Below are 27,652 nucleotides of genomic sequence, written 5' to 3'. Positions count from 1 at the left end.
CTGGGGCTCAGAAGGAAACAACCCAGACGGGATGGTTTTGCCTCATACAGGCTTCGTTCTAGAGAGTTTAATGTGTACATCAGCCCTCTGAACCACAGCCCTCTGCACATGAAAACCATCTGAACCTACAAACCACAGAAGAGCAAGGTGTTCTCTTTAACCAGCAACCAGCAGTTCCTCGGGCTGGATTCACAATGGATCCACCAGTTTGCTTTGGGAAAGGCCTGAAATGAAAGCTGACTGCTTTTCACCATTCTTTACTGCACCTTTGAGGTACACAAAGATCTGAGATACCTTTTGTTTGCAGATCTCTGTTGTGTTTGGTTATTTGAGTAGACAGGCATGGAAGTTCTTGCCCATCATGTTTGGTTTTCTGACTCACTTCAGAATGAATTGGAACGGGATAGCTAAACCTGAGATTTATAAGCAAGCTCTTCCTAAGGGAGATTACAATTTTGTAGCAGGGTAAGTCCTGCAATAAACATCAAGCAGCACCTTTGGTGTCCTTCTGGGAAGGACTGCTACTACACTGCATTACTACAAGCTACGAGGACGCCTCCTTCCTTATACCTCAGGCAGGACATTTACTGATGCATCAAGAATAAGCCTAACGTCGGGCTGCATCCATTGCGCTGCATTCACCGCGCTCCCGCGCAGAGCAGCCCACCGCGCCTCCGCACCCCGCCCCGCCGCGCGATGACGCGCCGCAACGCAGCCAATGAGCGTCCGGTGCTGTCGGGCGGACGCTGCCGCCGCGTCGGAGCGGGGCTGCCCTCAGCGGGCGCCGTGCAGTGGCTTCTTCCGCCGGTGAACGGCGCCGGGCGGCGGGGAGAGGTGCGGCCGGCGGGAGGCAGGTGAGGGGCGGGCCCCGGGGGCCGGGCTGAGGCAGAGCCGCTCGCTGTCAGCCATCCCGCCGGAACGGAACGGAACGGGGCGGGCAGCGCAGCCCAGCGCGGCGCGGCTGGAGATGGGGCCGCCGCAGGGCAAGGAGCAACCCCCGCCGTATTCTTGCGCCCCCCCCCCCCCCCCCCCCCCCCCCATCGCCCATCCGGCGGCTCCGGTGCAGGCGGGAGCGGCGAGTGGGACTGTGCTGAGATGCCGGCGTCCCTGTGCAGTTCCCCGGGGGACGGCGTGCGGGGCGTTTTCGTCACCAGTGGAGACCCTCTCCTGTCTTCTGCGTTTGGCTGCCCGCCTCCCTACTGCGGGGGAGTGGGCTGGAGGGGGAGCGGCCGCCATGTCGGGCCCGGGACGCCCGAGGGTCGGCCCCGGCGGCAGCAGCCCGGATCTGGCCTTACTGCCCGGCTGGGAAAGAAGCGGGCGCCACCGCTGCCCGCGCCGGGGGCCGTTCCCGGGTGTTGTGTGCGCGTTGTTGAGCTCGTAGCGCACTTGCGGACCCCCACGCACGGCACGGCCCTCCGAGGCTGCTGTGGGAAGGTGGAGGCGAGGCAGGTTTGTGCGGATCTTGGCTAGGTTTGCACCGCGGGAGCCGGATCCTGTTCTCTCCCCGGACCGAGGAACCGGGGGACACGGCCCCTCTCCGGAGGAGCCTTGTTAACTTGAGATGATTTGGGGTGTTTTTCTTGAATTCTGTAGCAATCAGTGTCATGTCAGGCAGACGGAAATTACAATTAACAGTATCTCATCTTCATCTCAGTAGTTGTAGTTCAGAATGACCTGGCTGAGCTGAGGGGTGAGGAAGCATTTATCAGACGTGGATCTGAATATTCGCAGTCCCCTGAGGATACTGGGCAACTTCTGCATTTACTGAAATGCACATGAGCCACAAGTGCTGAGCATCCTTCACGATCAAGGGAGACATGTCTTCATCTTCTGCAGCACAGTCTGTGCAGAGGGGCCAACACTGAAGTCTTAAAAGTAGTTTATAATCGCAGATTCATTTGGGGTTTTCCTGTGATTCTCCAAGCCTCGGTCCTCAGAAGTTCAGAAGAAGGAATATACTCGGCAATATTTTAGCTGTCTTGAAAATTTAATCCAGTTACATGTGCCTGGATTATTTTAATTTATTTTTGCAAACCTTGTAATCTTTGGAATTTTTCCTGAACTCTTCCAGGTACTTCTTGACTGCCCAGCCTGTCCTCCCAGATGCAGGCCCTTGCTTGCATAGCTGCCCACTTTTAATACACTCAAGCATCACTTCCCTTCATTACCTGCTAGGCAGGTACCTTCGCTGCAGTATCTGTAATGCTGCCTTTGCTCCAGACTCATGTTCTGGCTGCTTAAGATGGAATGCATTGTGTTTTCCTCTCAAAAAATCTTTTCATCAGAATTTCAAGTGCTAATACTGAAAGGCTTATTTTCATGGTCTTTTCCTAGTGGTACACCCATTATAATTTCGTCCTCACCTTCACTTTGTTCCATTCAATATTTTTCTTCCCACTTATTATGTCCTTTTGTACTATCCTACTTCAACTAACAGAAAGGCAGTATATAAAGAAGACAAACGGCTGGTCCGAGAGCAAACAGAGGCAGTAAATACATGCCTGTGTACTCCCAGCCGCAAGGAGAGAAGAAAAAAATAAGTCAAAATTAGAGGATTCATCATAGTTGTGCTGCCACAACTAATAGGAGAATTTTGCTTGTTCTCTGCTGCTATAAGTGTTCTCACTGTTACCTGTTACTCACCTGGTGAATCCGGGTTTTTAGGTACTTAGCAGCAGCAGTTCTAAGAATCAGAATTCTGAAACATCCCCCTGGAATCCTGTATGAATGCACTGTGTTGTTCGTTCCCATTGGCCTAGTTGTTTCCAGGTCTGCCTCCAACATTCACACACGAGGTACCAGTTGGTCCCTGTGTACCACTGCTTGCTACCAGTCAGAAGCTGTTAGAGGTTCCTCTTTTCTTTCATTATGTGGGATCAAAGTCCTCTTTTCTGCCTTTCCCTCCTGGTCCCCCACCGTAGAGTTAATAGAACTGGAGGCAAAGTTCAAAATACCCATCAGTACTTGGGATTGTCAGACATACAGAACAACCAAAATCTGTACAGTTTAATGGCACCCAGAAGGCCAAGTGACAGAAATAGTGGCCTTTCTTGACTTTTAAGAGGACTGGTGTACACCCACCTCACAGGAAGGGTAGAGCTGCAGTACCCAGAAAGTGTCAGGTTTCTGAGTGATGCAACGGGAATAGACTTCACCCAGGCCTCTGCTGGGAAACCACACTCTAAGTACACTTAAATAAATACCCACCTAGGTATATTAAATGAAGATCAGATCCCAAAGCGGTTGCCAGAATGCTTTGGAAAGAGGTTTCCTGACAACAACAGGTCATATGTCCATGGATTAAAACTAGATATGTGCTCATGGAAAAGCTTTCTTCCTCTTTGTACCTGTGTTGCATGCACCACGAAGACTGAGGAGACTGAGGAGGAGAGAAGGGTTTGTGTAACTGAGATGAGCAGGGTGTGTAGCACTACCAGTGTTACCAGATCTCCTTTTTGCCTTTCAGCCATGGCCATGCCCAGTTCCCTTCTATGGGCTGTTGACATTTTTGGGAGGGTTTACACCCTGTCTACTGTTGGCCAGTACTGGGAGCTCTGCAAGGATGCACAGCTGGAATTCAAGCGGGTCTCTGCTGTCAAGCAGTGCTGCTGGGGAATAGCCTGTGACCATCAAGTCTACACCTACGTGTTCTCGGGTGATGTTCCTATTAGATACCAGGAAGAAACTTATGAGAACCAGGTACGACACATAGTGGGTACCCGTCACACTGCCACGTGCTCATCAGAACAGAGTGATAGCAAACCCCTGCATCAGCTGTCCCTGCATGTTTTTCTCACAGGAAGCTTGTTTGGCTTTATTCTCATGTTTTGATGATGTTTCTGAAACCTGATGTTTCTGAAGAGCATGTATGTGCCAAAGAGCAGGTTGTTCTTTTAATATTTTAATTCTCAAAGGAAGGTTATACTTTGCTGCTCTTGCCAAAAGCAACACCAGTGTGCACCACAGCCTGCTTCATGCAAGCCATTGCAGGCTGGAACATTCACCCTTTTCACCTGATATTTTCCCTTCCTTAGTGACACATAGTCCCCTTTAGTGACACACAATCCCCTTATTTCCAATGTAACTTCCATGCAGCAAACATATTATCAGTAATATATTATTCTTAAGAAAATGCAATTTTTTAGTGTTTCAACTCTAATAAAGGCATAACTATCCATTGAAGTACAATGTTTCCAGCTTTTTTTAAGATGATCCTTCCTATGTGACATACTATAACAAAAGAATGTATTCAAAATAGTATTTTAAAGGAAACTGATCTATTATGGTTTTAAATTAACCAAAAGTTGTTTGAGAAAACTGAAGGGTTTTCTTGAGCACATTTCTCTGATTTATAACAGGCAATGGGATAAATATAAGTTGAGAAAAGACATTAATTTATCCACATAGGTAAAAATACAACAAAATAATTTTATACATTACTTAACATTGTCACAACTTTCCAGCCATTTAAAAGTGTTCCTTTTGTTATGCAAACATGATCTTTTAAAATGCAAAACTTTACATTTTATTTTATTTGAAAACTTGTTTTGTTTGTTCTAGGCCATGAAAAAATGCAAACCAAAATACTAGAGTGAAACTCAAATAGATAATATGCATAGCATTGTAGCCAGATTCCTAGTAAAAGTAAACAAACCACTCATTTTCCACATGCCCTAAAATATAAGAGAGTATGACATGACAAATTTTGCCAGTACTTACATAGTAGGTAAGGGGTGGGTGGGGGAAAGAAAAATCACAGCTGCATTGGCAAAACCCTAGCAAGTTATTTGTCCTGTAACTGATTAAAACCATATTTGGAAAAACATCCAAAACCTTTGGTATAACATAAGACACAGGGAAGAGTTACTGATACCGTTATCTTGACACAGTTCCTGGTGCAGAGGCCGTGCTGTTTTTCTAGTGCAGGCAAGACACTAATCGTCTTTCTCGTGGTGAGTAGATTAGAGATCCCAAGGCCACCTATACAGCATTATCCTAATGCTGCAGTGTGATGGTGCCATGCATCTCCCAAGAAAAAAGCACTATCGGTATTAGGATATATCATCAGATGTTCCTATTGTGTGCCTGAAAAATGACTTTTTGGGGACTAACTGCAGTCAACCCTTCTTTGATATTTAAAAGACCTTCTCCGAAAGACTTTGTTAGATAGGGGCTTACAGCATGAGCGCTGTCTCATTCACCCCAGGATTTTATTCCTCTCTTACTGCAGAAAATTAGCAGTGTATCACTTATGACTCCCTATAGATGTCCATTGGAATGCTGTGATTTCAAATAAAATCATGTATTATTTCTGACAGCGCTGGAATCCAGTTGGTGGCTTTTGTGAGAAATTACTGCCCAGTGACCGCTGGCAGTGGAGTGATGTGAGCGGGCTAAAACATCAGCAGCTCGATAGTTTCACACTGCCTTCACCCCATTGGGAGTGGGAGTCTGACTGGTATGTGGATGAAAATATTGGAGGGGAACCAACAGAGAAAGGGGTAGGTGAACAATACCAAAAAGAGATCTATTCTGGGAATTCTTAGGCTGTGAAATAAAAGGCACTTTTATAGAAGTATAAAAGGTCTATAAAAAGGCACTTAACTTCACATAGCTGCTTTCTAGGAAATAGCTCAACTATAATACAACACAAGGAAGGTTCTTGTTTGAAGTCTGTAGCAGCTTCTACAGAAGCTTTTTCCTTTGAACAGGCCACAAAATGCTGGCTACCGGATGCCACTGTTATTTATGACTTTTACTATGAAAAAAGTAAAATGCTTTACTGTGTCTTGCTTGTTCTGTGTATATCATGCAGAGGAATTTGAACAGGATTCATATGGAATTAGCTGGTGTGCTAACTGGGGCTGTTGAGACATGCACAGTAATCTGTACTGCAGTTGTAGGAGTGATTCTTGCGCAGAATTGCTCCGAGTTGTGATTTCAAGCTTTCCCTTACTCCTGATTTTCATACAAGAAAACTTCTGTTTGCAGGGCTGGACTTACGCCATAGACTTCCCCAGCACCTACACAAAGGATAAGAAATGGAATTCTTGTGTCAGACGCAGGAGGTGGATCAGATACAGGAGATACAAATCACGGGATGTTTGGGCAAAGGTTCTTGATATCTTCTCAATATTAAATAAAACTGATTTTCTGAAATAATCAATTTTAAATGCAGGGGAATTAATTTTTTTATCAGTGCTCTGTAGGCTGCACCTGTATTCCTTGACTTCCAACTTGTAATTCCTGCAGGTACAAATGGAAGTCTGGGATTTTTCATAGTAACTTGTGGTGAAGGTGCCAAATCTCATGGTAATGCAGTTGGAGATAGATGCTCAGCTCCTTTGCAAATTTCAAACCAACTTTTTAATTTTCTTTGGTTGTTTGACAAAGCACACTTGTTTGAGGTGCAACAGTCTCACGTCAGTCACCAGCTGCATCTTTTATCTGTATCAAAAACTGTTCTTTAATAATTGTTTCAATTTAAGAATGTACAGAAGTTGTAATTTGTGATGTTCCAGCTTTCCAGTTCAAAGAATGTTTGTATGTACTGTTCTGAGTGTAAAAATTCCCTTCAGTTAGGGGATGAAACAGACGTTTTCATCCTGCTTCAACAGCATTTCCTCTCTTTCTGGGTGTAGCAGCCTTGAATGAGAGGAATCTCCATAGATTAACCAGTCTGAAAGAGAAAATTAGGCCACCAGGCAAATCACCTGTCTGTTTGCAGTGTCTCCTCAATCTTTCTTCTCTTTGCTTCAGATCATATCCCAAGATGATCCAGATAAATTGCCAGACCCTTTCAATGACATCTCTGTTGGAGGATGGGAAATCACTGATGAGCCTCTGGGCCGTTTATCAGTGTGGGCTGTTTCTTTACAAGGAAAGGTATGTGCATGTTCCCCAAGTTTTCTCATACAGATTACTACTGAAAAGGAGTTAAATACTTTTAAGGTGTGGCAGGTTTGTTATTCATAGAAGAATGAGAATGGTTTTCGTAGTATTTTCAATGGTATTCATAGAAGAATGAGAATGAGAAGGAGAATGGTTTGGGTTGAAAGGGACAGTAAAGGTCATCTAGTCCAACCCCCTGCCATGGGCAGGGACATCCTCAACTAGATTGTCTGATGTTGGTAAGGAAATAGCTGTATTTGCATTTGGCATAGGATGTAAAAGCTGTGTTGAGACAACATTATGTAACAACTTGAGCTGTAAATGGAAAGGCTTAGTGTCTCATGGGGTTGCTGGAAGCCTTAAACCTCTATAAACATGTGAATCTTAAAAACTTGGGAGGAGGAATGTCTTGTATTCTGAAAAATGGCAGTGGCACTGGTAACAGAGAGAAGGAGCCTTAAAACCTGATAAAGATTCTTGCAAAGCATTATGCCATGTGTCTGTGATGGAGAGTCAGGAATGATTCAAGAAAGGGTTTCCAAAATGTTTTTATAAGACTTCCTGTTCAGAAGACTTCTGATTTGGCAACGTGAAATCCAGCTCTGGAATGTTTTGGATTTATTTCCTATTGAAAATTATCAATTTTTCTTTTGTTTGTTTCTAGGCCTACCATAAGGTCTCTCCTCTTTTGCTCAGTGCTGTAAAGATTTGACTGTTGCTTTCCTTCCTTCATCCTTACAGCATGTATCTGACATTACTTTGTCTCGACAATTTCTAGCTTGTGGTCAGTCTCAAGGTGAAAAATGTAATACTTTTAACAGATTGCCTGAGATTTCAGTCACCCTTGGCACTGCCTGGAGAGGCAAGCAAAGTTCCCTGTGCCTCATGCTCCCCAGTAATAAGTGACAAGCATCCCACTCTACAAGCTCAGTAGACTGACATTGTAGAACGCTTTCATTTCCCAAGTAAAAGTTCCCAGAGAAACAAAGTATTTCTAAAAATGAGCATTTAGCCCTCAGCAGTCATGCTCTGGAGCTCTGGTATGACTGCTGGAGGATGCTTTCTATGTGTGACCTTGCTATTTTGACTGCGCTCTATAGAAAAGTGCACAGACAGTAGGACCACATGGACTGGGTGTCACTGAAGGCTGTACAGATTGGCATTTTTTACCCGTGTTATAGCAAGTTCTGTTCTGTGGAAGTGAAGTCAGGCTATTATTAAACAGTAACATTTTATGTATTTGTTCATTCTTGGTTTATATAACATGCCCTGAAATAACACTAAAGTGTAGTTTAGATGTTGAAATACACACAGAATATGTAGCAATAAGTTACTGTACCCAGTCCAGGTTCACTACCACGGTAAAAGCCAGTCTGTAAAAAGCCTCCTCCCTTTGTACATAAGGAAATAGATTCAACTGCGTAATCACCATCAAAAGAATACCTTTAAAGGTCATAGTGCATAAACTGCATACAAGCATCCTGTTGTTAGAGGAGGACTGTGCTTTCCAGTTTGTCTTCATGCTTGTCTCAGAGGTTGTGTTGTTGTAGTGATATTTTTCTAAGTTTTATTTGATTATGTTTCTTTTTTGAACTTGTCTAGGTATGGTACAGAGAAAATGTCTGCCAACACAATCCAGAGGGTTCCATGTGGTCCTTAATCACCACTCCTGGTGAAGTTGTACAGATAAGCTGTGGACCATACGACCTCCTTTGGGCAACTCTTTGGGAAGGCCAAGCTATTGTGAGAGAAGGAATTGATAGGAATAACCCTCAAGGTAAAGTTTGGTAAATGTAGCTGGAAACCCCTTTGATTTATATAGTGTTGCATAAGAAACTAATCTACAGTGCCTTCTGGGGTTTGTTTCTTGCAGGAATTTCCTGGAGCATTGTGGAGTCTCCAAGCTCTGAAAATGGGATTATGCACGTGTCTGTGGGTGTTGATGTGGTGTGGTGTGTTACAAAGGATAGAAAAGTAAGAGGTGTCAATGTCTGGTTCTGCTTGTTTGTTTGTTTTCATAATCATAGCATATCTCAAGTTGGATATGCTCCATGTTCCAGTGGGATCGTGGAGTCCAACTCCCTGCTCAGTCTTGAAAGTCTTGAGAATGTACTAGAGTGCTCTTGTGCTGGTTGCCATCAAATCCCTTCATGCTGAATTCAAAATCATAGATGAATTCTATGAATGTATAGTAGTTTGAAGTCATTGAGTAAGTCTGGTTTAATGAGTTACTACTTGTCAGCTGACTGTGTTCAACCTGCTCCATCTGCCAAACAAAACCACTGCAATAAATGTAGGTAAGCTAGCACGGTTTTCTTTAGGTCTGCAAGATAGTCAAGCACACTGTTATGTGATTGACCCAACAACTTCTAAAGTAGCTGCTTGCTGCTATATAATGATATGCTAAATACAGCTGGAAACTTCTTCCAGGTACCCAGCCCACAGACACTTTTGGATTGGTAAAAACTAATCTAAGGGGAGACAATTTAAAGAGCTGTATCACTAAAAAGATCCCTTTGACAGTTCTCTCCACGAGCCCTGCTTCTGGGGTTTGGACGCAAGAACACCATGTAGAACCCCATTCAGAGTAACCAGAAATAGCCTACAGCTGACATGTAATACAAAGTGTTTTTCCAATGGGAGAGAAACTAACTCTGTCTCAGAAAGTTGTAACAACAAGTCTCCTTGTGGGCTATTCTAGCTGTAGTTGGTCACAAGAACACACAGTCTGGGTACTATTAAGAAAATTGTCTTTACTTGATAAAGAACCAAGGAGGTAAGGGACTTCTTAAGGTGATACAGCAAGTTCGTTTTAGAGATTAAGACTAATCCACTAAGCAAACTAAATTCCAGGTGTCTGCCTGCTAATGCAGAAGGAGCAAAATTTGGATTTTCTGCTGTTGTTGTTGTAGGTGTGGTTTAGAAGAGGAGTGAACTCACATAATCCTTGTGGGACAAGCTGGATTGAAATGGTTGGAGAAATGATGATGGTAACTGTAGGCTTAAATAACCAGGTAAGACAGCTGTATACCTGTTGTGAGGGTATTTATGTTCCCCTTTGTACAGGCAGTATTCACACGTGGTGAGGACTGTCAGCAGTGCCAATATGGACAGCTGGACAAGAGGTCCATGTGCTTGAACTGCTAGGAGGGAATGTGTGGCTAAATTCTTCACCAGAAGATAACAGTATGTCTCCTGTGTGGCACATTCAGGTGCAAACAGTTTTCTCTTGATGGTACAGAATTTTAAGCTGCATCTACAGTATCTGCATTAAGGAAGAACATAAAAGGAAAACGCTGTGTCCAGCAGTTTTTTGTGCTGAATTTTCCATTACTGAACCTTTTTGTAGCTATCATCTACCTGCATTCCATGGCATTTCCTTCACCAAGTCCTGTCCTTCTCTAGGTGTGGGGAATTGGCTGCGATGACAGAGCAATTTATTTCCGTCAAGGTGTCACACCAAGTGAGCTCAGTGGGAAGACATGGAAGGCAATTGTGTCTGCCAGAGAGAGCGACAGATCTCAGACCGGGAGCTCAACAAGTCTGCTCAGGTATGTACTGAAAGACCTGCTCAAGACTTTGTATGCCAAGAATTACAGTGCTGGGAGATAGTTCTTTACATTCAAATGGTACGGACAGGGAGGAGCAGGCAGGGCATCCCTAATCATTATGTATGCCAAAAGGCATTTTGGGGGTTTTGCTGTTAAAATTAACAATAAGCAGCATTTGTTGCACACAGAGTAGAAACTGAAGCTCTCACTTTGCAATTCAGTGCATGCCTGCAGTAAAGTAATTTTCTCTGGGCTTTGCTATCACTATCTGGAACTACTCTCTAGTAAGAGAAAACACTACCTATGAAATATCAGGAAGGGGTGTCAGCTCTCTTTAGGAATTATCCCTGTCCCAAGTGTCACCGTGTTTCCTGTCCTAGAGAGGTTAAATCAGTAACTCCCAGGTGACTGCTGGCCTCTTGGCTGTGCAAGACATGCCAATGGAGCCAGGATTGCTGCAGAAACTACTTGCTTGAGTCAGTGTGCTCTGAGTAAAAGCCCTATAGCTAAGACAAAAATCAGAGTTAATAATGGGCTTTAAAAAATCCTATTTATTTCATATCCATAAAATCTGATGTTGCTTCAGTGTTCCTGCAAGTTGTAGGCAGCAAACACCACCTATTGTTTGAAAAGAGCAATGAAATATCTATGGAATATCTTCCTATGCCTCAGATTTACTAGATTGCTCTGCCAGATTTGTGTTAGACTCTTTCCCCTGGTAATAGAGTTTGACCTTTAAAACAAGAAGTCTTCTGTTTCTCTCCCGAAGCTGAAATGCTGGATTGATTTCTGTATGTCTGTGGTGTAAGGCCTGTGCTAATTTATAGTGCTGTGAGTGATAGTTAATTAATTATCTATTTGTCCTTCAGTGCTGGCTGTTTCTTTACTGATGATATTCAGAACCAAACAAACGCGGTCATTCAGGGTCATGCAGATACTTCCTCTGATACAGAGCTTCCGAGTGTATCCATGAACCTTGCCAACACCCCCCCAGCAGGAGCTGCAGCCAGCAGCAGTGGTAACAGCCCAGGCAACCAGACAGCAGAAACTCAGGAAAATGTGACTGTGAATCCTCTGGACTCTGGTCAAGGAGAAGTCACCGTTGCTTCAACTAGTAATGAGAATGCTAATCTTGAAATGCATAAACCTACAAACCCAAATCCTTCTGCAGAACTGCAGTGGACAAACATTGACTTGAAGGAGGCCCAAAAGCATGCAGTCCTCTCTGTCAGCAGCTTTGCAGAAACATCCAGCCTGTCTTCCCTTGGCATGTTCTCAGTGGGAGCCGAAGAGCAGTATGGAGCCGATGATCACCCACTGTGGGCCTGGGTGTCTGGGGGAGGCTGTCTTGTAGATTTGCACAGCCCATTGAAATGGTTCACTGTTCCATCAGGTACTCTCCAGTTGCTACAACAGACCCTAATTCCCAATCACAGTTCAATATGCTCTTTAAGAAAAACGTTAGTTTGGGTCTTTTTGAACAAAACCATGGCACAAAACTTCTGATAATTCATTTACTGCAGTTTGTTAATATACTCCATGTCTGAGGATACTGCTGCTTGTATTTAGCTGGAAAGCACTTTGGGATTGTGATATAGAAATCTAAAGGTGGTGTTTTCTCTTGAGTTTCAATAAGAATTTTGTAAAGTAGTCCATGCTGGATCTGCATCTCATTCTTTATTGCACAAAAAACTGCAGCTTCAGGCAAAACCCCTCATACCACTGCATGGTAACTGAAGCAGAGAAAAGGGCTCGTTGAGAGATGCAGATGCCACAAATAGCTGCCTCTCTCCTACCATTCCTACTGAGACAAGGGTAAGATACAGAAATTACTCAGAGTCACTGTGTGAGCCCAGCTCATAACTGGATGATGTTAGATTTTAGACTGTTGAGAGGCAGTGAAATACAACCGTATTTCCAAAATAAACCATGAACTAATAGATGTAATAGCAGTGTAACTCTTAATGCACCTAGATAATGACCTTGAAAGATTTTGTATTCCCATCTAGTGATCCCATTTCTATGCATTATTTACAAAGTTTGGCTGTCAATTCTGAAGTATTCAGTAATTCTTAAGTATAATAGCTAGAACAATTAGATTAGATTGGGTTGATTCAGTCCAGCGTTCAAAGCAGCATTGTGTTTTACCTTTCACAGAACTGTATTTAAAGCTCACTGAAGTTTATTGGTTTGGGTTCTGTTGTAGGTTTGTCATCCTCTGTGCAATCCCTGTCACTGTCTATCACTCCAGCACAGACAGCAGCATGGCGAAAGCAGATCTTTCAGCAGCTCAGTGAAAGGACAAAGCGGGAGCTGGAGAATTTCAGGCACTATGAACAGGCTATTGAGCAGGTAAGCAGTGAGGATGCTTATCTGTTTACTAAACACATCTATCAATACTGGGCATCAGTAACATATTTCTGATGTACTGATTAGAAGTTATTGTTAGCTTTATATTCTTATTTCTGCCTATGACAACTTTCCTGGATTATCATTGTCTGAGCTCCTTATGGGAAATTTAACAGCTTATCAAACATGGAGCAGCAATCTTTATCTAAAAACATTAGCTGATAGTTTTGTATAGGATCAAAACCAGATTGGTCAGCATTATTTGAATACACTGAAACATCAGATCCACAGAGAAATATTTGCAACAGTGGAACATTGTATGAATTATTCCACCACAAGATGAGGCTTCTTAACTGAACCAGTGACTCAAGTAGGTGAACTTTCCCTCTCTGCAACTCTTAAGGAATAAATGTAAGTTCCATAAATAAAACAATGATGCAGATGTCAACAGCAGGACCTAAATAGCAGCACTTTTGTTTGATGTTCTCTGTTATGACTCCTTGGCTCTTTTCAGATTCATTCACATTTTTGGTCTCTTCATTGCTAATTGCCAAATGACATCTGGAATTCATTTGCTTAAAACCACGTGGAGTGCAGGGGTTTAATCAAGTTTAAAAAGATGATGTCAAAACCCTTTAGAGTCCAAGCAGAAGTTGTGTTGTAACAGGAGCACACTGGAGTCAGTTAGTATCTGTGTGCTACTGCATTCTTGCAGAGGTAAAATGTTAATACCATTGTACACATGCTACTTCAGTGCTTTTTAGTCTAGTTTTGTCAGTTTCCATTTTGTCTTCAGCTTCTTGAACACTCTGGTACACTCTGTGTCAGAATGAACTGATCTGATCAGACTGACCTGCAGCAGAGATTTTTTGTGGTCACAAAAGTAGTATTTAGGAGAAAGCGAGTCACACAGATTGCTTACTCCTGCAAATTTGTGTTTGCATTGCAGTCAGTTTGGGTTAAAACTGGAACCTTGCAATGGTGGAGGAATTGGAAGCCTCATAAATGGATGGATGTTCGAGTCGCACTTGAGCAGTTCACTGGGAGTGATGGAATTCGTGACAGCATCCTGTTCATCTATTACATGTATTATGAGGAGAAAAAGGTGTGTTCAGCTTGAGACCCTTGAGAGAGTTGTATTTGACAAAGGAAAACCTTCAAAGGGAAAACAGTTTTCTTAAGGAAGGCAAATTAGGGTATGCTGTTGTTCTAAGGAACCAATGTAAACGTAGCCTAGAGTACTAGCAAATTGCAGGCTTTCCTAAGTTGTAGCTATGTTAATGCTGTGTCAGAAATGCCCAGTCAGCAACAATCCACATTGTCTGAACCATCAGCTTTGTACTAATGAGGAATTCTTCTGGAAATTCAAAATGTTCTTTATTGTGAAGAAAGAGCCAAGCTTACCCAGCCAGCATCTTCACCAATAGGGTTAATGCATATTGGCAGTAGGAATGAGAGGTAGTGCAGGACTAGAAATAGAAGCCTGTGCCTTCTTCACCAAGAACTGATTCTTTGCTGTCCTTGGCAGGAATACCTCATTCATAGTTCTGAAGTGCAAAAATTCTGGCTCTAAGGAGGGTATATCTAACTTAGTTTTGCTTGCAATTTTTTTTGCCTTGTCGTAGTATATCCATGTGTTCCTGAATGAAGTCACTATTATAGTTGAAGTTCTGAATGAAGCCAAACATTCCTTTGCACTTTATACACCTGAAAGGACAAAGCAGCGGTGGCCAATCCGCCTGGCAGCTGCAACGGAGCAAGAAATGCATGACTGGGTAATTCTGTGTATTTTTTATTTCAAGATGGCAATATCTGCAATAAAACATAAAGCTAGTCTCTGAATCTCAGCATTACATTTAGAGTATCTAGGCTACTTACCTGTTTTCAGAATTTAGGTATTTAAAAAGTCTGTTCAAACTTAGAGGCACCTGAAGCTTCGTTTGTCCACTGGAGTTTGCATGCTTTCTGATGCTGCCACTGCTATCTATAGTAAAACTAACATTGCTTTTTCTTCCCCTTCTATCTCCAGATATAGATTAGGCTATGAGTTTAATTCAGTTAGTCTGTTCTTCTGCATTGGTAGAAAAACTGTTATCTGTTGTCACTGTTGTAGAGCCTTATGTATAGGCAGGCATATACACAGTGCAGCAAAGGAAGCCCTGAATGATAACTTCATAATGACCAGATACTGCAAACACAGTAGTTCCAGTGATTGTTAATAATTTCCAAAACACTGAATTCTGGTGCTTTTGCGAAAAAGCTGCAAATTCACTTCACTGATTTGCAAGAACATGCAAAGGTAAAACTTTGTTTCATAAAACTGAAGCATCCATGCAGAAGTTTTTGTTACCACTGTAAATGGAAGCTTTTGGTTCTGTGCTTCCTGTTTTGTAGCTGTCTTTGCTGAACATGTCCTGTTGTGAAAGCAGACGGATTCAAGGCCCTCCTTCTCACCACGCCATTTGGTCAGTTACTTGTAAAGGAGACATCTTTGTTAGTGAGCCAAGTCCTGAACTGGAGGACGGACCACAAGTGATGCCGTGTGATCAGATGTAAGAGGTTTCAGAAGCTGTTCTTTCTGCATGGGATGCCATGCAGCAAAGACTGTCTTTCATGTCAATTTGGTAACTTTGATTGGCTGTCAGAGTATATATAGTACACTGCAGATGTCTTTCAATGACAAGGTTAATGGCTGCCTTCATATTCATGATTTCATGTGAAGAAATTCACCAAATCTTATTTGAATTTTTAGATGCTGGAGCTACTCATGTGATTTCATAAGCCTTTCTCATTGAGATGCCATTTTTTGGTGATTGCATCTTTCATGCCTAAATTACTTAAATTAAGAGATGACCTAGTCTAAAAGTAAACATCACTGTAATTGTAGTGGAATTTGAGTTTTCAGTTTTATCAGAGTCAGGACTGAAATTCTCAGTCCTTCGTAGTCGCTACGGTCTGGGAGCAGCTTTACAGTTTTGATTACAACTATGCCAATATAGTACTGCCAACTCTTCTAGCAGAAACATAGCAGTCTCAGAAATGGAGGCTTAAAGGCCAGTCTTCAATTTAAAAAATATACGCAGTTTCACGTTACTCGCAGAAAATGCCTTTTAATAATACTAAGAAATCCTTTAGTCCTTTTTCTTCAGGGTAGAGCACCCTAAACCTCTGGCAAATCACAAAGGTGATGTGCTCTTGCATCTTAGTTTGAGGGATCCATGACCTAGATGATCTCGTGCCATTCTGGTAACTAAAATATTCTTCTACAATCTCTTTACTTTTCCCATTCTTCCCCAGAAAGGTACCATGGCTAACTGGCTGTGTAAAACCCCAGAAAGGGATTAACCTGTAAAGATTAGGAAAATAGGAAGAATCAAAGCCCTTGTTTTTACCAAGCTCCATAGCAAACACATAAGTAATTTGCTATCTTGTTATAAAGGCAATTCCTAGATATAAAAAATAAATAGAGGATGAAATTAAAGCTGAGGCAGTTGATGGCCACCAGGACATAAGGATTCCAGAAAGACTGTCCTAACTAATGTAAAATAAAAAAAAATAAAAAAAATATATACATAAAGAAGCACAAGCACAAAGTAAAAGTAAAATACTTCCAAGCCCCAGAATTCCAAGTGAAGGCAGATGGGTTCCTTACATCTACTTTTCAGTGGTTGTCCAGAGGGAAATGCTTTCCACTGGCAACAGCCTGCACTTACAGATTGCACAGAGGTTGAACAAGCGTGTATGTGAAGTTGAGTTGCAGGAGGGGAGAGCATACATTCCTGATGGATGTGGTGCTGTCCTTTTTTTGGCAGGTTTTGGCGTCAAGTTGGAGGTCATCTTCGACTGGTAGAGTGCAATAACCAAGGCATAGTGTGGGGCATAGGATATGATCACACAGCTTGGGTTTACACTGGTGGATATGGAGGTGGCTTCATTCAAGGTATGGACATTGGTCTGCTGTGGTGTGCATGTTTCTTATCTTCCTGACTGGGTCAGCTTATTCACGCTATTTCAGCTGTCTGTCCTTTAGCCTAACAGGTAAGGTTATACAGTGAAGAGGCCAAACATTAGGAAGGAATCAGTATTGCAGTTTAAGAGCGAGAAACAGGATAATCTGCAATATTACTGCGCCTGTTGGAATTTAAGATGTACTTTCTTTAAGGTTTAGCTTTAATATAATCCAGATGATTTATTTCTTAACAGGGCTGGCCAGTAGTGCTGATAACATTTATACACAATCAGATGTGAAATGTGTTTACATCTATGAGAACCAGCGGTGGAATCCAGTCACTGGATATAGCAGCAGGTTGTTTATTGTATTTATTTGCCATTGGTTTTTACCACTGTCAAATGAAACAAGGGGTTTGTTTTAGCTTTTTAGAGTAGTTATTACAGTTACTCTGTCTTCAGTCTCCTCCAGCATTTATTGTTAACCTGAGATGGAAGGAGCAGTGTTTCTCAGTTTTCTAGATTTGTAATTATGCATTCAAAATGCATTTGTAGCAGAACCTTACAAATTTGTGCTTTGCAAGTGCACAGTGTGCCTACTTGAAACATTTTTCATTATTAGGGTCATACAGCAAAGTTTTGACTAGGATATATACATTCATATATATTGCGCTAAATACATTGGGTCCTTGAATAGTATATTTAAACAAAAGTATTGAAAAAGCATTCACACACATGAGTGTTTATGCCAGAAAAAACTCAGGATTCACCTTCCAGTTTTAAATAGTAGTAAGGAACATCACTCTACAGAGAAAAGTTTACACAGTCCTTAAGTTTGGTGTAACTGGAAGCAATTGTGCAGGTTCTTTCCCACTATCCTCATCACTCACGTGATATTTCTAAATACAGAAATTAATGATGGAAGACTGTTTAATGTATGAAAGTAGGGAGTGCTATAAGTAGGCTTTTCTTCCCTCACCTTTCAAATTCCCTGTTGTAAATGACCTTGCATTCCTTGTATGCAACAGAGGCCTGCCCACAGACAGATACATGTGGAGTGATGCATCTGGCCTGCAGGAATGCACAAAACTCAACACCAAACCTCCTTCTCCACAGTGGACTTGGGTAAGTTTTGTCTTAGAGGTCTTTTCTCAAAGAAGGCAAAGCTTAGCGAGTAGGATACAAGACTGGGACTTAAATAACCCAGATTTTCTTTCTGGATTTGTCATAATACTTAACCTTGGTTTCCCCATTTACACAATAGTAATCTTCCATAATCAAAAGAATGTATTGCACTGAGTGGGACTCTTGTTTAGGAGGCTTTAGACTGCTGCTCTGATCCTTTTCTCTTCAACTAAATTAAAGAGACTAGGGAATTTAAATTAATTTATACTGCAAGTATTAGGTTTCTAGCAAGGCACTGCACTCCAAAAGGTGGAGGTAAAGGGTGAAAGAGGTTGTTTTCATTATATAGTAGGTGTAGATTGTGCTTATTATTCTCACTGTCTCCTTTTGACAATAGGTATCCGATTGGTACATTGATTTTAATACTTCAGGAGGAACCGATCGGGAGGGCTGGCAGTATGCAGCAGACTTCCCAGCGTAAGTGATAACTTTTTCTACCTAAGATACTTGCAGGCACATGCCATACTTAAGTCCTTGTTTCTTCTTGATTGCTGTTTTGCGTATTAACTGTGCTTTAACAGGGACAAGCGTGCCTTGATTTCTTGCTTTTCATGGGGACACTAACACTGACATTCACTGGGGAGGCAGGGCAGCAAGCTGAGGCTAGCAAATACAGTCTCAAGTGTTTTAGAGTCAACAGGGATGTCTGGTGGACAGATAGATAGGCAGTGCTCTCAGGCTGGCACTGACAGTGGAGGTGCTCTTACATGCTCATGAACACCTATTTAAATCTCTTTTGGTAGGTCTTACCATGGTCACAAGACAATGAAAGACTTTGTCCGACGGAGGCGCTGGGCAAGGTGAGGAATTTATAAATAAAAGTTTGGAACTTGAATGCTAACTGTTCCCTGGAAGTGTCCTTTAGTTACAAGGGGGAGAGTCTTGTCACCCAGTCAACAAAAGCAATAGTAAAGAAACCTGTAATAAGTAACCCATCTCCAATAGAGAATCTGATGATCTTTAGCACTATGGCTTTAATTTTAAGCCTTTACAGGTAGATATCCTATTTGATTTTGTGGGATCTGTAGTTAGTGTGTATTCATTGTTTTTCCAGCTTTTCTATGCTTTCTGTACTAGAGCATCTGCTAGTCATGGTAATAAATTGCTGTGGACTTCTGCATTGTTCTGTTTGCTGTTGATGCTACATAGCTTTTTTTGTCCCTTGCACAATGATCTTTGAAGGAAGGTCCTGAAGCATCAAGCTGTTGTTCCAGAATAGGCAATAAAAGAAATTACATCCAATCAATCACAGGGGTGACCTGAAATAAAATAAGCAACTTGAAAAATACCCTCAAGTCTAAACACTTCCTCTTGTTTTAATTATCAATAGAAAATTGAAAATTAATAGGGAACAACTTAAGGCTGGATCCAGTTTTTCAGAACTGGAGGATGGAGGGATGTCCAGTGTTTTTTAGGACATTCTTCATACAAAGAAATCACTATTGTGATGATATTTCTGAAATAGCACTACTTTGTTGCAGTTTCCACAGAAAAAATACACCAATTCCCAGAAAGACTTACCTCTAACTCTTCTCTCTGCCTGCCTTAAGATGCTATGTAACTTTTTAACAGGCCCCACCAAAAAACTAATTGTTAGGTAATTTCCTTAACCAAGACAGGAAGGAATGAACCAGGTATGGAGTTCTGTCTGCAGCTGGATTCTCCAATCCAGCTGTTGCCCAGTGAGTTAGAGCCAGGAAGCAGTGTAGCACAAACTTCAGCGTTGGGTTTACAAAGTTTTTAAAACCAGAAGCTTTGAGAAATCAGTAATATGTCAAAATTCAAAACCTCATGCAAAACATGATTGATTGTTATAAACCTCCTTGAAATTAAAAATACTAATGCCTACTTAATGAAAAGACTTCAGGATTGTTTGCACTGAAGTCAACAATGGACCAGGAAACAAATTCAGTTGTGGAAAGTATGTTGTTGTGACGGGTTTGTTTTTTTTTTCTGCTTCAGAAAATGTAAGATAGTCACCAATGGGCCGTGGCTGGAAGTGCCTCCTGTTACCCTGTGGGACATCTCCATAATTCCCAGTACAGATGCAGATAGTGAAGAAGCAGTAGCACTGTGGGCAATCAGTGACAAAGGAGATGTGCTCTGCAGGCTTGGAGTGACACAGCAAAATCCAGCTGTAAGGCTCCCTGTTTGTTTTTACTGCCTTATTGATGTTTTTAATATGATTATGCAAGTACATACACACAATCACGCAGTGCCTTCTCTCAAGGCACCTTGTTATTTTTTTCCCTTATATCTCCCAGATTTGAAAGTCCTTGTCGGTCATCTGTAACAGTTTGCTGCCCACATTTCTTATAATAGTGCTTCTCTTGCATAATCTACCTTAGCTTATGCCACATCACCTGCAGGAGCCTCTCTCAGCTCCTGTACATCTTGTGAAGCATTTCACTTTCACTTTTTGCACTGACAGCTTTGTTCCTTTTTTAATTGTTGCTAATGTGTGCATCCTATTTAAATGAACTGTTGAGGAACAGAATTTCTCTGAAGTATGGACCCATATTTCTAATGCCTGTTGATACCAGAGGGAGTTTATCCTTTGACTTTTCTGGCCTGGAACTGACTTTACTTACTGAAGACAGATGGGCTTGGACTGGGACAGAAACAATGACTGCACATCCAGTAAAGTATGCAGAAAGGAACAAATAGTCCCAGTAACTTCAACAGGAGTACTTATTTCCTACTAATAGACACATACTGAAACATCAGGTTATGGTTGGTATGTGCTGATTTTAAGCCATATTTACAACAGGACAAAATGTAACAATATACTTCAGTGGAATTTGGGGGGAAAACTGCAAAAAGTTGAAAACTTACAGGATTTTTTTATTTTTCTCCCTGTTCGATCAGTTGCAGTAGAACAGATCTGTAAAGCAGTGCAACAGCAAGAACTGGAATACTGTGTCTGGAATGTGAAGTCCTGTATCAGTTGATTTTTGTAAGACCCATTCTGCATAATCAAAACCAAGGGATTATTAAAAAAAAACAAAAAACAAACGACTAGCCCAGCTATTCAGAGACATGCAGGTGCCTAAATTCCAGTGATCTCAACATTAAAGGCCCTGTTAAGAGTCTAACACTGCTATTCTCATATAGTTACATATCCAAATATCTTTGAGGATCAGGGACCTCGTTTCTGTTCAGTTGTACAGGTAGGTAAGGATTATTCTTCACAACATTTTTCACTGTGTAGGGTTTGTCTCATTTGGTAATAATCCATGATATTTTGTCATGGAGTTCTGAACAACTGCTTCACAATTCACCTTCTGTGGTTTGTTAGGGAACATCCTGGCTGCACGTGGGAACAGATCAGCCCTTCATTTCCATCTCAGTTGGAGCATTTTACCAAGTGTGGGCTATTGCTAGAGATGGTTCTGCCTTCTATCGGGGTTCAGTGTCCCAAAAAAAACCTGCAGGTAAGTGCTTGCACTTTTTTAATATGGTCTTCATCTTACAGATTGTGTAAGCTCTACTACACTGCCATTTCTGAAAAAGACAAATCTGTTTAGAAGAGGTCTTTCCAATAGCTGTGCAAAACAGTGCATATGAGCAACACTTGTGGTAATTTTAGCAGTTAATTTGGTCTTCACTTCTGTGATTTAAAGTGTTTGTTTCTAAAAACAAGCTAGTAAAAATATATTGTCATGTTTAGAGCTTTCTTGCACAGCTCTGTACTTCAGCCGCAGATATTTCTAAAACTTCCCATATATAACTCTGTTTTCTCAATGTTTGACTCAAGTATCTCTAACCTTTAGGTGACTGTTGGTACCATATTCCTTCACCTCAAAAACAGAAGTTAAAACAAGTCTCAGTAGGACGAACATCTGTGTTTGTGTTGGATAAAAATGGTAAGGACTTTTTAAAGTTATCTGTCAATGTAACAGAAAATAGATCAGTATACATCAGATTGAATTAAAAAGGAGATGCTAAGTGAGAGCACTTGTGCTTGGACAGATGGTTACTGTTGCTAGAGATGGAGTAGGCAGCCCACTGAAGTACTGCTTTTAAAGACTTGGGGTTTGTTGAATCTGATAGTGCCCTATGTAGCAACAGTCCAGCATCTGTGCTATTCTTGGGGGAAGAGATAGGTGAATGTCGAAGAGGAGAACTGCTTGGCAGGATTTTATCTAGGGTTTTACCTAGAACACACAAAACTGAAGAAGAATACTTGCCTGTTGCAAAATCTGGGAACAGCAGCATCATTGCAAGATAAATGATGAAGCATTTGTTTACAAAAGAAACAAGCCTTTAACACTACTCTCCTTCAAATCTCATTTGCTTTACGTCTCTGATGCATAGTTCCTTATGTGAACATTTTTCCGCAAGAAAATAAAACAGAGTATTTACTGTTTTCCAGAAAAGTTATAAAGAGTAACTATAGAAATACAAATTTGAAAGTAGGAACCTCATTATTCTTCACTGTAAGATATTAGTCAAAACCATAATGCATTTCCACAGAACATGGGAAGTATTAAGCATTGCTTTGTTATGTTGTTTACTAGCGTTTTACACCAAGCAGACATCCTGAGCTGTAACCAGGACTCCGTATTTTATAGGCAACCTTTGGTACCGGCAGGGTATCACACCTAGCTACCCTCAAGGATCTACTTGGGATCACGTTTCAAATAACATCCGTAAAATGTCTATAGGGCCCCTGGACCAGGTGTGTATCAAGCTTCCACATATCTCAGCAGTTATGCATAACATTCTTTTGGAATTAAATTAAATATTCTTCAGACTTGGTTTTATTTGATTAAGATGATTGTCTAAATACTGAAATCCTGACAGCAAGACAAAAATCATGCCAATGAAATAGTCATACAACCAGCCTTTTGCTAGGAAAAGCCTCACTTTTTTCCCTCTTACCCTCTAGTAAGGCTATTTTATATATTTAATCTCTTTCCTGTTAAGTCTTACTCTCTGGCAATGTTTTAATTATGACACTGGTATCTAGTTGTTTTTTTGGGGGTGTCTCTGACTACGTTAGAGCAGTTTCATCATTAACACTATTCAAGATCAAGACTGGTTTCTGAAAGTGAGGACACACTTAAAATTTTAACATCTAGAAGAGCAGCATGGAGAGCACATTTTATTGCTTCTCTTTGCTTTCTTGAGGTCTGGGTGATAGCTGACAAAGTACAAGGAAGTCATAGTTTGAGCTGTGGGACAGTCTGCCATCGGACTGGTGTTCAGCCAATGGAGCCTAAGGGCATCTCCTGGGACTATGGTATTGGGGTAAGTGCTGGGGACATAACACTGCCTAAAAGTTGTGTATCCAAATATCCGTAAGAGTGTTGGAACAGGAAAGTGCCATCCTGCTTAGCTGGCCAGCTTTCCAAAGTTGGCATATACCTGCAGGAAATGGACCTTTTTTTTTTTCAGCTTTAGGTTCATTTTATAAGTTAATATAGTAGGTGATGCAGTTGCAGCTAGGAAGTCATTTATTTGCATTTGATAAGTATTCATTTTAAATAGGTAATTTCAAAGTTACAATGAGAAAAGCAGTAAAGTAAGTGCCATTAAAAAAAAAAAACAAACAAAACAAAAAGTATCTTCCTTCCTAGTCTGCATATGATTATTCCTGATTGTTGCTTCCATGTATTACACTCAGTCTTTTGAGAAAAGCCATTTCAAGGTTTTGGCTTCTTATAAGTTTGTGGAAAACCTGCAGTGACTCTATTAGGAGCACCTGACCCTACTAATCTCAATTCCTGTAGTAAAAATAATCCTTAAGGGGTATGTTGTGTTTTTGTTTTGGTTTTTTTTACAAGGAACCTTTTTCCTGATTCAGCCCAGAGCAGGATTACTGCCCTCTTGAATAAATAGTATAAAACTAGTGGCACACATAAATATATCACATCAGATACTGTACTTGCAGGGTGATGTTTCTCCTTTTGTATTTCTTTATCGATCTCTTACAGGGTGGATGGGAGCACATTAGTGTCAGAGGAAATGCAACTGAAGCATCTAGGCTCACTGTGCATGACACTTCTGAGGAAAACCTTGCAGTATCAAAGGATTTAGAAGATGAGGAGAGTAAAGGGAAAACAGAACACTGTAAGTCCCCGCTGATGGTCAGTGAAAGTCAGGAATTGGACAGAAATGCTGTTAATTGTTAAGTTGTTGCCACCTACATGTTCCAAGCAGTAGTCAGTATCATTTAAAAAGAAACTAAATATCTATTGCCTGGAGAGAAAAACATGACCTTTTTGTGCTACTAAAATATTTTACTGAACTGAAATTTGCAATGGGGTATTTTAAATACTGACTTCTACTACATCATGTGCAAAATGTGGCTTGATAGAGCTAATAGTTTTGTCAAAGCAGGCAACCTTTTTAGCCACGATGTATTTCTGACCCTTGACCATAGCTGCTACAAACCATACAACTGTGAATATTTTTGCAGACGATCATTACATTTACTACATTTTTTTTAACGTTACAGTTCCCTTCATTTCTTTCAGACTCACACACCTTGCACACTGTTCTTCAGATTCACATTTGAGCAGAGATGAAGATGTCACATCAGTGTAAATGAATAGCAGGCAAACCTAACAGGTCCTCATTGCACAGACATGCATGTAACTCTGCTCATGTGAGTCCTGCTTTTACAGGCATGTAGCTTGTGTTGTGCTATTCTTGCTCCCACCAGTAAAATTAAATTCTACACAATTGAGCTTAGGGTGCAGTTACCAGTAAGGGACAAACTTTGCTATTATTGCTCACAATGAGCAATATCACAATCAAGAAATGGAGACACTAGTTTTGGTGAGACTGTGGAGAGCACGGACCTATTCAGTCTAAGTGACAATGTCTCAATTGTAAACTGTTGGTCCAAATAGTGATAAATCATGTTTTGTCTAAATCTTAACTGGAACTGTGGTAACTGAGGTATGCAGATGCCTGCTTCGTGAGGGTGAAAGGCACCAGACACTTGAGCTGGGCTGCATTCCATATCATTGCAAATCATGTTTTCAATAGTGTAAAAGAGGAGGTCTTCAATAATATTGTGAAGTCACAGTGGTAGGAGTGCAAAACAACTTTCCTGGTATCAGTGGAGTTTGCCAATATATACTAATGTGGGTTCAGAATGAAGCTCCACTGGTTGTTTTCAGTGATTGATTCATCCTTTCTTCCAACAAGAAGCCACTTCTTATTCTCAAAAAAAAAAAGCTTTTTTTTCCTGTCTTGCTTGTCATGATTGAACTGTGATGTGAAATTATTAATTGAAATCCAGTCCTTGGGAAGTACTGAAAAAGCCTTTCCCATAGCTTCAGGAAGGCACCATGTTTTTCTCCTCGCAGCAGTTTACATCCATTTTTCCTCTCTGTGTGACTGTGTATGGCATTATTTTTGTATGATGAGCCATGTGGTGCGGTTTCAGTACTGTATTTGTAGAAGTAAAAGTTATGTTTGCACGTATTTAAAGAATATATTTGGTATTTTAATGCCAAGGCAAGCACTGTTTCCAAGTCCGAATGTGAATGAAGACTGAAGATGCTTTACTGTTTTAAAAAAACGTGTTGATCTTTCCAGTATGTGATTAGAGATTTCTGGTTGATACATACATTGTGGGAGTACCATCAATAACATGTTTGCTTTAATTACCAGAATAGGTTTTGCATAACTTGCACAGTATCTTGTCCAAATAAATTACTTTATTACATGTATTTTTAGAGAATAACTAGGATTGTATTTTCTCTGCATCATATAAAAAAGATATTTTCTTTTAATAGTGTTTACATATGCAGCAATCAAACTGATTTCATACGATAAGCTTTATAATGTACCTTTGCATTTTTCCCTACATTGCCAAGTTTCACTTACTTTACTGTAAAAAAGACAGGTTTAAGTGAACAAAAGATAATTTATGTTGTTTATGTTTTAGTACTAAGTGTTTGCCTTCTGAAACTATTATTTAGGAAAGTATTTAATTTAAAAATATTTTGTTGTGGCTAGTAAGGAAAAGAGACTTTAAAATGAGGGAATTTTGAAAAATAAAAAAAGTAATTTGTCACAAAAAAAAAAAAAGCTTCTGATGAAATCCTTTTTGACATGTCCATGACTTTGTAGCACAGCACCACTGTGGAACTATCAGCTGTCATTCCACTGGAACGTGTATGCTCTGTGCCTGGCTGTTCATCGGGATGTCTGTGCTCAAGTGAAGAGGCAACCTTCACCTGCCTCCTCTGCTACTGTATTTATAGCTCAATATTACATGCCATTTGGGGCTTAATGTTAGAAACACCTCTATTTGCAGTAAGTCCTGACAGTCACTGCTACAAGCATTTAAACTCCATGTTTATAAGAGTAATATCAGTAAAATTGTTTCTTTAAGTGATGTGCAATTCTTCAGCACTGGCACTGTCAAAATACTCTTTATTCTAAGTCACTGGTTTTCTTCCACTGCCAACGTAACCAAATAGCAATTCAAACACGGCTTTCCCACAGAAACATTTTGGCGATGACAGTATCTGGAAACTCTCATCTCTCCTGTATCTCAGATCTAGCAGATTAATGACTTTAAAAGTATCCAACAAAAAAATGACCATGATCTAGAAGTGATTAGTCGTCATTACTGATTACAGAACATTACAGAACCCCAGAACTTAGGCTGGAAGGGACTTCAGGAAACCATCCAGCCCAGCCCCTTGTAGAACTAATGCCATCAAGGTGCTCCAAGCTGCGTGTCCAACCAATATCTCAACCTCTCCGCGGATCGAGTTTCCACAACAACCAGCGCACGATCTGAGGTCACCACCGGTGCAGCCCGGGGCGGGAGGCTCCAAACCCTCTCTACACCCGCACAGGGGCAGCAGCGTCCTTCCCTCGCGGGGGTGGACGGGCACGGGCACGGGCACGGGCACAGGCCTCCGCAGCAGTAATGTCGGCTGCTAAGGCGGCGCTCCCTCAGGCTTCCCTCAGGAGCGGCACCGCCCTCTGCTCCTCTCGCGACAGGACGAGCCCGCCAACACACCTGAGGGCTGCGGCACGGAACACGCCGCCCGCTCCCCGCTCCCTCCCAGCGAGGCGGTGTGGTATCCGAGAGCCCACCCCTCCGGGGGAAGGCCCCCGCCAACGCCGTGCCCGCTCCGTCCCGTCCTGTCCCGGGTACCTCGTCACAACCGCGGCCGGCTCCCTCGCTCGCTCGGCCGCTGAACGCCGCTGACACAGCCAGTGGAGAGCACCGGTGGCACGCGAGCCGAGCCTCGGGCCCCGCCCCGCCCCTATCGGCGGACTCTGGGGTCGCGGGCTGCCCCCGAGGGCTTTATCAGTGCAGAGGGTTACCTGTTCAGTCAGATAGCACACAGCACTAACGGCAAATGGAGCCTGTAAGACCAGGCAATCCTGTCGTTAACACAAGTCCTAGGGCTGGATAATCACAGCTATTTTAGTGTCGAAACAGCTTGGAAACAAAGAAAACCCCAAATCAACACAACAGTGACATAATTTCTATCTCCAGTAAAGCAACTGCACGTATAAAAGACTGCTGTTGATGTTCTGCATCACAGGGATGGGTTGCTATGGTGGAGAAAAATCAGAACCATAGACTGGTTTTTGTTGGAAGGGACCTTGAGTTCATCCAGTTCCAACCCCCACCACATGCAGGGACACTTTCCACTAGAGCAGGTTGCTCAAAGACCCGTCCAACCTAGCCTTGAACACTGCCAGGGATGGGGCAGCCACAGCTTCTAGGAGCAACCTGTGTC

General features: G+C 41.7%; 1 protein-coding gene and 1 long non-coding RNA gene across 2 annotated transcripts; one reads left to right on the top strand and one right to left on the bottom strand.

The window, feature by feature from the left end:
• Nucleotides 1-698: 698 nt before the first annotated feature.
• Nucleotides 699-24,380, top strand: TECPR1 (tectonin beta-propeller repeat containing 1). Its single transcript, XM_061474012.1, has 25 exons — nucleotides 699-854; nucleotides 3,467-3,699; nucleotides 5,319-5,501; nucleotides 5,992-6,114; nucleotides 6,760-6,885; nucleotides 8,494-8,668; nucleotides 8,765-8,865; nucleotides 9,804-9,905; nucleotides 10,297-10,442; nucleotides 11,312-11,835; nucleotides 12,649-12,794; nucleotides 13,741-13,896; nucleotides 14,417-14,566; nucleotides 15,186-15,343; nucleotides 16,604-16,731; nucleotides 16,995-17,097; nucleotides 17,768-17,864; nucleotides 18,262-18,341; nucleotides 18,668-18,724; nucleotides 19,887-20,061; nucleotides 21,223-21,358; nucleotides 21,698-21,790; nucleotides 22,499-22,605; nucleotides 23,058-23,177; nucleotides 23,864-24,380. The coding sequence occupies exons 2-25, from the start codon at nucleotides 3,469-3,471 to the stop codon at nucleotides 24,059-24,061; spliced, it is 3,615 nt and encodes a 1,204-aa protein (XP_061329996.1). The 5' UTR covers nucleotides 699-854; nucleotides 3,467-3,468; the 3' UTR covers nucleotides 24,062-24,380.
• Nucleotides 18,876-27,118, bottom strand: LOC133279837 (uncharacterized). The gene is made up of 2 exons (XR_009746991.1): nucleotides 27,058-27,118; nucleotides 18,876-19,183 (listed from the first exon to the last, which is right to left on the bottom strand). It is a non-coding gene; the product is annotated as an uncharacterized LOC133279837 (long non-coding RNA).
• Nucleotides 27,119-27,652: the final 534 nt, after the last annotated feature.

The sequence above is a fragment of the Pezoporus flaviventris genome, unplaced genomic scaffold (genome assembly GCF_033815535.1).
Source record: "Pezoporus flaviventris isolate CSIRO_AGI_PZ_B2104156 unplaced genomic scaffold, CSIRO_AGI_Pfla_v1 ptg000078l, whole genome shotgun sequence".
Classification (NCBI taxonomy): domain Eukaryota; kingdom Metazoa; phylum Chordata; class Aves; order Psittaciformes; family Psittacidae; genus Pezoporus; species Pezoporus flaviventris.
Note: the sequence above shows the minus strand (reverse complement) of the source record. Positions and strands in the feature narration are given on the sequence as shown.

What these genes read in the sequence shown, in the direction of transcription:
- TECPR1 (XM_061474012.1), top strand. Translation starts at nt 3,469, where the DNA reads ATGGCCATGCCCAGTTCCCTTCTATGGGCTGTTGACATTTTTGGGAGG. An exon ending in TGATAGGAATAACCCTCAAG is followed by an intron (nt 8,669 to 8,764) that starts GTAAAGTTTGGT and finishes TGTTTCTTGCAG; the next exon opens with GAATTTCCTGGAGCATTGTG. An exon ending in CTTCTCCACAGTGGACTTGG is followed by an intron (nt 17,865 to 18,261) that starts GTAAGTTTTGTC and finishes TTTTGACAATAG; the next exon opens with GTATCCGATTGGTACATTGA.